The following is a 13,825-nucleotide window of genomic DNA, read 5'->3' on the forward strand; positions in this document are numbered from 1 at the left end:
GAGGAGATAGGACACGCCCTCCTAGTCCCCTTCACAGAGAAGGAATGTAAGAAGCTGAGAATAAGGAATTAGTGTAAATAATATTGATATTATGCCATGTCACACTGACATTGGTATAAAAGGAGAGGATATGTCTAATCAGTGTTCTTACTGATCTTAAGTGCCTTACAACTTTCCCTAGATGAAAGGTAATGATTACGAGGCAAAATAGGGTCATTACAGTGCTAAACAGGGTGCAGTCCAAACAGGGACAGATTTGGGAAAGTTGCTACAGAAATTAGTAGCATCATTCTAACGACAAAGGAACAACTGGAATTGATACTAGACATCATAAGCTTCGAGTGGAGCCATCAAACGTCTCATTTGGACACATATTTCTCAAGCTAGAGCCTATTTAGTACCGGCAGTTCACTAGCAGTTCACTGTGGACAGTTCTGGAAATTCTTAAACAGAGAGGGGTATTGCTACTCCTAAATTCAAACCAGGATTTCTACTTGATACTAGACATCCTAACTTTCGAGTCAAGCTATCATACACCTTATTTGGACTTATATTTTTCAAGGTAGGGCTGAAGATGGCAAGCCAACAGGATTGCAAGGATCGTATGGACTCGGTGATTTTTCTTTTGGTCTGCATGTGTTGAATCTCAGGGCAGGGTACAGTTGAATATATCTGCTGGTCCTGATTTGAGGACTGTGTATTTTGGGAGTATGCATGTCAGATGAATGAAACCAGAATTTTAAGGCAAGGACAGGAACAACATATCTCTTCAACTTGACTGCAATGGCAGCTGAGATCAATAGCTCCAGCTCTAGTGAACAAGGTTGGCTTCAAACACAGGCTAAAATTGACAAACTTGGAGTTTTAACTGATCAGTGTATTGCTCTTATGAAGGCGGTTATGGAAAAAACAGCAAGACCTAAATCGAATGCTTCTGCTTATGGCCAACATGTATATGCTGATGGTACACTTGAATCGAATGCTTATGCTTATGGCCAATATGTATATGCTGATGAGTATCATTCCATTGAGCCTTGGCAGCAGAATGGCTATTATGGTCAACATGCTTATGCTTATGAGCATCCACCTCTTCAGCAAAATAGTTATGATTATACTTGTGAAGCTCTCTTGGTTGACCAGCTCAGTTCTTATGGATGTGACGGAAATGGTTATGCTTATCAGTACCCTTCTAGCTTTGATCAACAGCAAGCAAGTGATTATGACCAACATTATGCCAATACCTATGCTCATGGACTTGCCAATCATCATGCTTATGGACAGCCTAGGATGCAAGGACATCATTGTAATCATGTTGGACAGTCTTCATGCAATCTTGGACAGCATGTTTATGGGCAACAATATGACCAAAGTTTTGGTAGTAGGCATCAGCAAATAGATGTATTTGGACAGCAGCATAAACATTTTTGTGACATGTATTCTCATAGAGATTATGGACAGCATGACCAATGCTGTGGGATCAATGATCAAAGGCAGCATGCTTATGTATGTGAGCAGCAAACATCAGTGGAAGCAAATGCATATGCTCAACCAAACTGTCCCTCTGATGCGCAGCAGGGCTATTATCACCATATGCAGTATGGACAGCATGAGCATTATGGTCATGAGCATGGATAGCCATCTGTTGTACATGATGAGCATGGACAGCCATCTATTGTACATGAGCAGCAAGATGTCTATGAGCAGCATGTCAAAACTATTATAGAGCTGACCAATGGTGATGAGCAGGTGTGTAAATTGCTATCTAAGGCTAAACGCGTTAGACACCTTACTAGTGATACGATACAAGAACTGCATGCTGCGGGCTTATGCTATCGATGTGCTAAGCCACTATCTTGTAATCACCAAGCCACATGCAAAGCAAAGTTTGCCAAAATATTCTTGATATTTGAATATTATGAGCAAAGGATGAAGAAGATCTTGTTGAAGACCATTTTGGTATGAGTCCACAACAAGAAGCTCAGTTCAAGAAAGCAAATCATGGACAGCATGTGGATTTGGATGATCATCATGCAATGGTGACTTCAGCCTCATATGCTTCAGTCATACAGAGCATGGTGATGCCTGAGAAACTTATGGAAGAGTTAGTGAATACCATCATGATGATCATGCTTCCAGCTGTACTTGACTTTGATCTTATGAAAGTTGATCCAACGCATGGCAACGATACCACTTTCCCTTTTGATCCGGGTGGCTACAGGCTGATTTTGACCCTCTGTATAGATTAGTACTGCTATTGAATATTAGGTAATCTTTTCTTTTACCACTTGTAATGCTGTACAAAGTAGTACTCTGCAGCCCACTACTTGACTATACCAATAAGTCCGATATTTGTTTTTTAGGACAAAAACTTCATTTTGAGTGGGGATGGATTATAAGAAGCTGAGAATAAGGAATTAGTGTAAATAATATTGATATTATGCCATGTCACACTGGCATTGGTATAAAAGAAGAGGATATGTAATTTTACACATCTTCTTGACACATTAATACAATTACAGTCTTTCTCTCCCTTCTTGCTCACAGCTTCTATGGCTTCCCCTTCTTTCTTGTCTTTCTCTCTCTAAATCTAGTCTTTCTCTCTCCTCGTCACTCTTCTTCTCTCTCTTCCTGCAGTCTTTCTCTCTCTTCTGCAGTCTTCTCTCTCCTCTTTCTCTCTCCCTAGTTCTCTCTCTGACAAGGAACTAGAGGAGGCTTTCCATACACAGGATGGGCAAAAATGCCCGGGGGAGGATGGCCTCTCTAAGGCCTTCTTCACTACACACTCGGAGGTGGTGAAGGACCCCCTACTCAGGACTTTCTAGGAGATATTCTCCTCAGGACAGATGCCAGGGAGGCTATCGGCAGGCCTTATCAGTCTCCTCCCCAAAGGGGGAGACCGGTTGGAGCTATCCTAGTGGAGACAGATCACCTTATTATCAGTGGCCTATAAGGCTCTGGCAAAGATGATTGGTAGACGATTACTCCATGTGCTTCCAGACATCCTTCATGACACACAGACAGGCTTTGTACAGGATAGGAGCATCCTAGACAATGTATTTACATTCTTTGAGGCGACAGAGTGGGCTCAGCACAGTGGGCAAAGACTGGCAGTACTACTATTGGACTTCGAGAAAGCCTACGACAGGGTGGACTGGGATTTCCTAGAGGGTACCATGGTGAAGTTAGAATTTCCCCACGCTTGGATTCGCAGGGTCTCCGGCCTGTACAGATCAGCCACCAGCAGGGTTCTCATAGGAGGAAGGCGAGGGGAGGAGGTCCGAATGGAGAGATTGATCCGACAAGGTTGCCCCTTGGCCCCATACCGGTTCCTATTTGTCGCAGAGGCGATGTCCCACTTCCTCAGGTCACGTGTGAGTGGACTACGCGGCCTCCGACTTTTAATGAGAGAGGAGACTGAGTTGCTAGACTCAGAGTACGCAGATGACACAGGACTCTACATAGAGGACGATGAGGTGATGCTGGAAAGAATGAGGTTGGCTCTTGAGATGTTCTGTGTTGCAGCGGGTGCGAAAATCAACTGGCGAAAGTTGGTTGGCTTCCTCACAGACCCGGAATCCAGCACGGAGTGGGGAGTCCACTTGGGATTTAGATGGGTGAGCAGAGGGTAGACCGTTCGATACCTAGGGTTCCAGGTGGGACTTGATATCACTCCTGCCCAGCAGTTTCTTCTTGTTCTAGAGTCTATTAGGAGGAAACTGACCTATTGGAGCACGGCTCGCCTCTCACTAGCCGGTCGAGCCCTGGTGGTTAACCAGGTCCTCCTAGCGACGGCTTGGTACATCGCCTCGTGTTGGTGTTTCTCCTCATCATACGCAAGGCAACTTTGTTGCCTGGTGTGGAATTTCCTATGGTCAGGGTCTGATGGCTCTAGAGACTCCAGGGCCAAGGTGGCGTGGGCGACCATCATACGACATCGATCAAAGGGAGGGCTTGGGATCATAGACCCAGAATATCAGAGTAGGGCCCTCTTGGGCAAGTTAGTTGTCCGTGGTCTAACACCGGGTGGGCAAACCTTGAAGGTCTTACTGAAGGAGGGCCTTCACGATTGTAAACCGAGGCTTGGCGGGGAATGGAGGCCATCCCTGAGATGGATCTTCACTTCAGCCCAGATCACCTTTCCTGCGGAGCCTACTCCGCATAGCCCCTCGGGCTGCCAAGAGGAAATAGACCGTCACCGGTGATCTGGAACCTCCAGGTCAAAGACAAGGAAGGGGCACAGTTAGGTGAGCGCCCCCACATCCAGTGGGCTGGGTGGGAGGCCGGCCCGGCTCGCTCCATCAGGACATGGCGGGAGGTGTACAGGATGGCAGACAAGGAGGTGCTACAGCGAGTATCAAGGTGCTTGAGAGGAGTGGAATTGAGGAGAAGAGAGATAGACGCAGCAATACCTCCGAAGTGGCTTGACCCCCCGATACGAGAACCAATAGAGGCCGGGGAGGTATGGGCAGCCAAGTTCTCTCCAGCAGGCATCCCTCTTCAGATGGCAGGTAGAGTGGGCGGCGCCCCCCAAGGGACCTTTACCGTTCAGGAGGGGGGACGTCTGGCCCTTGACAGAGGGCAATAGGATGAGGGGATTGCCACCCTCTCATGGAGGAGGATTCGGGTGGTGGGCCTTCAGGGGAAGACCTGGCAACTGGACCCCTATGTCTTCTGGATGGAGCTCAAGAAGTGGCGCCTTTGGATCTAGGAGGGTAGACCACTTGATGAGCTGGAGTGGGACCCAAGAGAGTGGCTATGGCCGGCCTCTGTGGTTGCAAAAAAGCCACCTAGGCTCCTAGAATACACTGCCAGGATTGGCAGACATGTACTGATGCAGGAGGATATGGGTTGGGCGCCGTCACGCAGCAGACACTTGGCGGAGCATAGCATCAAGGAGCCCTTCCGACAGACCTTCTAGCGCCGCCTATGGGATAGCTGGAGGCCGAGGAGGGTGTCGTATTTTTTATGGCTGGTGACACATGGAGGTTTGGCGGTGGGAAGCTGGCTTGCCCAAATGCAGAAGGAAGGAGGTTGTAAGCGCTGCACACAGCAGCCTCTAGAAACCCCAAAGCATTGCCTTTGGTCTTGTGAGGAGGCGCAGCTTGTATGGAGAGGAGCATGCCGTATCCTTCGACGTATAGCCCCCAGCCTTGGGTGTATTTCATGGGGAGCTTTCTGTTGGCAGGCAGTTAGCCAGGGCTATCACCTTTTGTATGAGGCCAGGATGCAGGACACGATTTTCATGATCGAGGCAGGGTCATGTGCAGTGGTTGGTCTGGAGGCTTTACCCATCCGCCAGGTACTAGAGCCCACAGCAGACCACTCAGAGATATGGGAGATCATAGGGAGTTGTACTAGATGGCATATTTGGAAGGCGCGATGCCAGGTGGCCTTCAACGGAGAGAGACTTTCAGCACTTGCGACCTTGGCAGAGCTATGGACCTCCATCATTCACTTCCTCCGCGGCTGATGGGAGCAGGTGCAGGGTGAGTCCAGAGCACATCAGGACCTCCGTGGTCACTTCATGCGTACCTGGGGTGGCTAGGGTCTATTCTTTGTGCTGCAAGCAGGCAGTCCCGTTTGGCGATATACCCCTCCCCCATGGCTCCTTGCCCCAATCTCCCCTAGACCGCCCTGAGAGGCTTGTATACATGATGTAGTGGTGACTTTGCATCAACTCCAGTTTATTCTGTTGAGCTTAAGCACTTTGTTGTAATCAGCTTTTTGAGTAATATAACTAGCCACATTTTCTTTGGGAAAAAAAAAATAGTGAAACCAGCCTTCCTTCTCGGATAGAGTGGTAAAACTTGATCAAGCACTTAATTACAGCAATTAATAACTGAACATAAACTGAAATGCACACATTATCACTTTAATCTTGGACATTGAACACCTTGTTGGTCCCCAAAATTGGCGCCCCTTGTGGTATTTCTCTATCTTATATTGCAAATGGAAGGAGTACAACTAAGATCCTCTAATCTCTTCTACTAGTCCAACTGCCTCTTGTGGTCAAAACTGACTAGCAAGCCTCCAAACCAATTCGCCCCTTGGTTTGCTTAGGGATTGGCCTTCACCCTACTCCTTGAAAGACAAATTCGGCCCCAAATCTGACATCGGCTGGCCTGGTCTCTTGAATCTCCCTAAAATTCCTCAATTTCAGTTGCTACAATTTAAGTCCTAGGTTCTCAATTTCGAGCACACATCCTAAGGCAGCTATCAAAACCCTACTTTCTACAATAAATTAGGGTTTATAGCGGAGATTGACTAAAATCTCTTTCTCTGATGGCTCATAACTATTGGAAAATACTGAGATAGCATAGCTTGAGAGATGGCTAGGGGATAAGAGAGAATGCTCTAGAGAGAGAAATTTATGAGTTTCATCGTGAGAAATGCTGAAAAACTACCACTGCCCTACTCAAACAGCCGTGAAATCTGTCACCCATAGCTTAGGACCACCGCAATAACTATTGTCCCCTCTTATATGTTGTCGTCATCTACACTAGAAGGATCTTGGGCTACTGTTACCTCCTCCTAGGGGACTCCATATCACTTGCTATAGGACTAGTCCATGGTGGCTACAAATCACATCAACGGCATCTCCTTGCTCTCTAACAAGCCTCCTCTCTCACAATGGCTAGAATAGACTTCCATCAGCCCCTAAAAACGTTTTTTCCACTTACATGGGCAAGTTTTGCCAAGTAAAAGCCTTATCAAATTGATTTTTAAATAACAATTCTTAAAATTAATTTAATAATTATTCTAGTGCTCAAAAAAGTAATTTCACCAACCAATAATTAAATTGGCTGGGTCAATTTGTCTTACAAGTATCATTGAGCAGTTATTGACTCTTAGACTAGCATTAAGTAATTAATTGATGCCTAGTCTTTGATATCACCAATGACATTAGTGGCCAATAAATTGGTCTAGGCCCAAATCTGACATCGGATACCACCTAGTGCCTGTTAGACATAGCTTATTACAACTATTGCCATTGATACACACTGCATCATCAAGGTCCTTGGCTTATTATCATGAAATAGCTGCCATGTGCATCACATGCGCTAAACAACCTTGCACATTTGATTAATATCTTAATCAAATATTATCCGCAAGATTAGAGCATCTTAAATTTTCACGTCCCCATGACAAATAGCGATACTAGGTCCAAGAATAATAAGCTATTTCGTCTCATCAATGTACCATACCATCAAGAATCTTCATTCTATCATCCTACATTAATGGAACACAACTGTCAACATAAATCCTTGCTCAATATGATGTATTGAGAGATTTTGTGAAAATCACAAGGCATATATTTGGAATTTTGTACAAAATTTGAAGGTTGTGAGAATATTGAACAAAATGGAGAGGACATGCTCCAAAATTGACAAATTTTGTTGGGTATTTTAGAAATTTTAAAAAATCTGACAAGTTTCTCAAGGGACTCTATTTGGTAGTTTCTCCTTGAAATTACAATGTCTGCAAGGCATATTACCAAAGACAAACACTAGATGGGTCCACATTAGTATTACAAGAATGCTTGGTAGAGGCATGCGGTAGTAGAGTTGTCCTTGATTGTTTTGAAAAACGCTCTACATGTGAATCTATTTCACATTTGATAGCATTATCATGGCATTGCATATTCATACAAATCCATAGAGTATGATTCAATCAATACACTAATACAATTACGCTAGTACATTATGTGGGGGATCCATAAGATCTAGGTTTTGCCTTGTATTTTTACCTCAATTCTTCGGCCAAGATAAGATTTTAAAAGTATTTTCTTTTGTTGGGGAAAAAAACACACTGTGTCTTGTGACAACCGGTCCTGTCAAAACAAGTGACATTATTGAGTGCCTACTTGGGTTTTACTACCCTGAACTTACAAGAGAAACTCTTTTTCCAATAAGAGAATGTTCTATTATAATACACCTTCGCAGAAATTCGTGAAGATTACAAAGTGCCAAATCCTTGTGCAAAAAACAAGGGGCATCATCTCTTTGGTTCTCTACTCAAACAGGATGTCAAGTACAAGGCTGAAGGAATGACCGATCTAGCAGGCTATAATGCTAGACAATGTAGCCACAATCTAATCTCTCTCATCTACCTCTTAAGAGTGTGAATGACCTCTATCTAAATATGGATGAAGGTCTCCTAAGTAAAGATATGTTGGTGCTTTATAGCCTCATTGCATATTGCTTTCGAAATATATGAAGCTATCATGCTGCCAATGAGCTCCCACTTAGGACAGTCATCAACAGTCTAGTCTGCCTGCAAGAGTGGGGACAATGCTCAGCTGCTGGTATGAAATCTAACAGGTTATACTACAGTGGAAGTCCTCATGTCCACAAGCAGGTCCTTTGCCCATGACTCATGTTGTTGCTCCCAAGTCACTATCATCTCAGTGTGCACACGGTGGAGTTCTATCTTAAGGGCTATCATCCAAACCTCCTAAGTCCTTGGGGCAATCCGAAATGCAGTGTCTTTTCTGCCAATCCACATCTCAAACAAGCTATTGGTTCTCTAAAGAGTGAGATCTTTTGTCAGCTTGAAGCTATCCTCAACTCTCCCCCCAAAATTTGTCAGGGAAAGGTAAGAGATGATGTGTCTAAAACAGTGCTTACTGGCTGCAAAGATCCTACTGATCCAACTCACCTGAATCCTCCACCCCAACCTAATAGCATACCAGAACACTTGTATGAGAGACTTAGTGCCATAAAAGTTATAATTCTCATTTTTCCTTTTATATATCTCTTCAGATAAGATTCTCTCATGGTAGGACTTTGCTCCATCAATGGGAAGGAGAGGGCACGGCCACGTGAAGAAGGTTAATCTTACTGAATAAAAGCAGAAAGTGCTCTTACAAAATAGATCATCATATTTGTTGGCCCAATCCATATCTAGGGCATTGAGTTTAAGCCGTTTCTGTGCCCTTTAATCAACCCAAAAGATGAGTATGGCTCCTCTTACGTACCCACAATTCTCAATCTCTTTAAATATTAATGCACAATTTTTACAGACGTAATTTTCTTCGTTTTCATTCCCAGACTACTTCCTAAGCACATAAGAAAGAATTTTTGTAAGGAAGATCAACCCTCATGGTAATTCCTCTACTATCCTTATCATTTGTACTCAGCTTTTGCTTCAACTGATGGAACAATACTTTTACTGAAAAGGAGCCAAAAAAAGTTCAGCCCTCAGCCCTAATAACACGGAGACCAGTGCTTTCTCATCAAAGGTCAGCCCTCAGCCCTAGTAAGAAGGAGACCAACCAAGTGTTTAGAGCACATAATGCTTGGAGAGTCCTAATCCATGAGTAGAAGTGTGTGGCTCAGGAGTGGGGGGAAGAAGGGGGAGGGGGAGAACCCTATCTGCTTTAGAAGCCATAAGATTCTCCAAACTTCAGCTCCCAATAACCAGTATTAACAACTCTAGCAACCCTCAAGTGCATGATATGCCTTCAAGTCTATATTATTTCGTTTAAACATTCTTTATCCACGAGGCTTTATTAACCTTTGCAACCTGCAACACGTTTTTCCATGAAAAGAGAATTCTAGCAAAGCACCTGAAATAAAATCCGTGAGATAAAGTACAAAAAAGTCCCGTAAGGGACTGCTAAGTATATAAAATACAAGAGTTGGGTGAACAACCAATCTTCTGGGCTGTAGTGCCAGAACATATGTGGAAAAAGGTGCCAGATTAAAAGCAGTCTAAATTTTATCCAAATGTTTCATCATTCATGTATATAAATTCTAGGATTTGCTTCTTTGACTAATAACTATTCTGAGATGTCATCAATTTCCAAGCAACATTTTGAAAAATTTTATCTTGGAGTCAATCTGATTGCACAATCCAATTGAAAAAGACAATGCAGGTGTGAGTTAATGTCCTGCATTTTCTCCTTGATGCTGGTGATAACATTGGCCAAAATATTACCTTGGAATTGATCTTGAGTGCTGGATGCCGTGAAGGTTCTTTCTCATAGGTAGTTGGTCCATGAAGAACATCCATAAGAACTGCTTGCTATTCTCTAAGCGATAATCCTTGGCTTTCTGGTACAACTAACCTATAAACACATTTTAAAAATGATGTACAAACTCAGAGCTCCAAATGAAAACTAAATACAGTTGGTGCTTGAGAATCGTAATATCAACTTACAATGTATCTGCAATCCGAACTAATTCAATTATTTTAGTTCATTAATATCAAGCATTATCACAAAATAGCTCGTTGGCTTTCTGAGACAAATAAACTATAAACACATTCCAAAATGATGCACAAGCCCATGCTTGAGAATCGTAATATTAACTTTCAATGTATCTCCAATCCTCACTAATTCAGTCAATTTTCTTTACAAATATCAAGCATTGTCACAAAACAACAAGGTTCAAATCTTTGCCTTAGAGCTTCTAGTCAATCAACATTTTGAATATTGAAATGAAGATCACTTGACTAAACATGATACATGAAATGAGTCCAACGTAAAGCCTAGACCACCTTCACATGCTGTATGTGTATGGTGGCAAAAATGCCTTTATAGCCACTAATCTCATGACCAACTACTGTGAAACTCAGTGCAAACAGTGTGTTTCCAACTTCTAGTTTGGAAACCAAAATTCACACGGTAAAGAACTGGCATCAAACTGTGCATGTAGGAAATTTGTGACACTTTAAACAACACGTAAATTTTCATCAGAAAAATGTAATTAGAGCCAAAGTATTTAAGGATTAGAAATCATGTGTTCACAATCATAAATTTAAGCTACCTTCATGTTTCAAATGAAAGATAAAAAGAGTCAAAATATTGCATCAAAGCTAGAAATAGTTAATGGGAAAATGGAATATTTTCCCTTGTATCTCTTGCACTTTTACACACGTACACACTATAAGAGAGAATTTTTGCCTGTAAGACAAGTTGTATCCGTCTTTCTTAATTGGAAAAGCGTTTTTGCTAGATTTTCCACATTCAGACAATGTGCAAACAGCAGCTCACAACATGATTAGGACATTTTTATCTATATATAAGGAGTTGTATCAAAACATATTTCATCACACATGCATATCTTAACACATTAAAAGTCGACGCTTTATCTTTAGTTCTTTGCAACTTTTCCTGTTAGACAAGAGCCCTAGGCATGGAGACATGAAAAATGGCCACATCAGCTGGGGACAAAAACTGAAACACGCAGGTACAACGGACAAATAGTGCACAAATGATCAGATGATGCCTGCTGACTAAAGAAGCAAGCCTTGGATCAGCACATCCTACTTTTTGCACTTTTTTGCAAGTGGTCAACAGTGAAAAGGTAGCTCAAGTTTTAGTGCTACTTATTGTGTTCTCTTGGGAGATACAGGGTCATCTTCATCTCAAGCTTTCCATTCAGAACAAATTTGATGATGTGGAGCAGCCAAAATCGATTAGCAGAGCCCCCATTCTTATTGTACTGCCTCGGTTGATACTTTTCTTGCACATCACTCTACTTCTCAGAAAACATCTTCTTGTGGAAATCACTTTCTAATATCTGCTGGCAAACACTAAAAATTTAAAGCCCTAATGCTGGCTTTGCTCTCTTGTTGGGGAGGTTGTGGAGAATTGAGTGTTGGAAAAAGCCAAGCTGCTGCATTTTTAAGTCTTCGCTGCTGTCCAGCATCTTCTTCGTCATCTGCAGAAGTCATCTACTCCTAGATTCTATCCAGGTCATTGTGTTTTGGCTGCCATCTGCTTCACATCCACCAGAGACTATCGTTACGCTGTACACTGCTGTGTTTAGTCCCTCCAGCCGGACAGACACTTGTGTCTCAACATTCAGCTTGCTGACCTGCTGTCTTTGGCTGTCTACATAGATTTTCACTTCATCATCAATGGTTTGCTGCATTCAAGACCCATCTTTGGAGGATGATACTCTCCAACACTCTCCCTCAGTCCATTCCCATGAGAGACCACTATTCACTCTCCACTACTTTGTCAAAAGTGGTGCAGCAATGGAAGCACAGACAAATGCTGAAATAAACTGCTGAACACAAGACAGAAGAGAAAGAAAACAAAAGAACACTGCAAAAGAAGAGAACTCAGAGGTGTGCTCGTGAAATGGAATCCATATACCAAACACGAGAATGACGCGTACAACAGTGAGTCACTGGCTGTGTGTACACTGGCACTATAGTTGTCAGGTACGAAAAGTACAGTACGGTACGGTACGATAAAATACAGTACTAAATGGTACCTTAAGATTTTATAAGGTACAGTATGATATTAGTACGAAAAAAAAAAACTAACTTCATTATTTTGAACTATAGATGATAGAACAAATATTAAGAGTCTAAATAGCAATGCTATTGGAGTATACAAGATGAATACTTGAGGGTAACACGCCAAAACCTCCATGGCATATGCCGCATGCACAACATGCGCTACAACTTACAAGTACATACATAGGAGTGGATACATCGTACATGAATGATCATACAAATAAGAGGCATGTATGCTTGAGAGAGAAGGTTGAGAGAGAGAGAGAGAGAGAGAGAGAGAGATGAAATGACATGAGATGCTTTATTAACGTCTAGAAGAGGCCAAAATGACTTGTGAGACCAACAATTACCAAACAAACCACCAAAGGTTTTGGTAAAAGATTTATGAATTTTGTTATGGTTTTATTTGGCATTGCTAAGGCTAAAGCAGCTACCAATGGTACATTCACTAATTCGTGTACTCTCAGAAGATACATTAGGCCAAGCTATCCTCTGGCCTAGTTTTATTAGCAATGTGTACTAATGCTTTGGGTTGGGTGGTGCAAAATGAGTTGTGAACAAAGGTAAAATCAATAGGATTAAGCTACTTGATGATTCTCAAATGGTACTGAATTTATTTATTGATGGCACTAACATATTGTGAAAAATGATGGGACATCAATTAGAAACATTTGGAACTACTTGAATACCTTATGTATGGCCTTTGGCTCTAGGATAAATCATAACAAAACATGTATGCGGAGTCTAATCAAGCTTCCACCCCCTTTCTTGGTTGATCGATCAAGGCTACAAAATCACCACCACCACCACAACAACAACAGCAACAACCCAAACCACCACCAATAACAACAACCACGCACCAAAACCAAAAAAAAATAGCTTTTTTCTTGTACGAATTCGTACGGTGCAGTATGGTATGAACCAGTTCGTACTACGTACGAGTACAACTATGACTGGCACCGGCTCCTCTCTCCAACATGAAGACCACCTGAATAATGATGATGACCGAATGAGGAGAAAGAGGGGGAGCCCTTGAATAAATAGGCCCAAAATATGCCAAATTTGGCAGCTGGTCGGCCAGCCTTAATAGCATAAAATGCCACAAATGCCACACTAAAATAATGCCTAATAATGACTATTGTGTCCATCCCAGCTGGCATGCACATACTCACACATGAGCTAACTATCCTACTAACACCCTCTCTCCGATCATGAAGGATCTGATACAATACAATGATACAATGATAAAAGCTAATCATATTCCATACAAACAAAGAACCACTGGAAGAAAACCATGGATACCCAAGCAGTGGGTGATCAAGCCACCACCAAGGTGCCTCAGAGAGAACCTGAGATTGATGTCGATCTTACCAGCTCCTAAAAATAGAGAAGTGTCATAATAGATTTCTATGTCTGTTAACAATGTCTCGCAATAGCATACAAGACCATCCTGTCAAAAATGCCTCTAAACATACATGGCCATGGATTCCTTGTCTTCGGCCAAGCCCGCCAAAGTGTCCCCTCATGTGAGTTCGAACTAGGAGCCAATCTTGCTCTCTGTCAAAGAACAGTC

The 13,825-nt window shown here is 42.6% G+C and overlaps 1 protein-coding gene across 6 annotated transcripts in view; it reads right to left on the bottom strand.

The window, feature by feature from the left end:
• Nucleotides 1-13,825, bottom strand: part of SOX (sulfite oxidase) — a 67,481-nt gene that overhangs the window by 38,969 nt on the left and 14,687 nt on the right. For all 6 annotated transcript variants that reach the window (XM_087665036.1, XM_087665032.1, XM_087665033.1 and 3 more), the window contains one exon: nucleotides 9,940-10,069. In XM_087665036.1, coding sequence (XP_087521162.1) covers nucleotides 9,940-10,014 — 75 coding nt within the window. In that variant the 5' untranslated portion in view covers nucleotides 10,015-10,069. The remainder of the gene's footprint in view (nucleotides 1-9,939; nucleotides 10,070-13,825) is intronic.

Source organism: Lygodium microphyllum, chromosome 24 (genome assembly GCF_053477565.2).
Source record: "Lygodium microphyllum isolate KBCC chromosome 24, Lygodium_microphyllum_v1.1.10, whole genome shotgun sequence".
Lineage (NCBI taxonomy): Eukaryota > Viridiplantae > Streptophyta > Polypodiopsida > Schizaeales > Lygodiaceae > Lygodium > Lygodium microphyllum.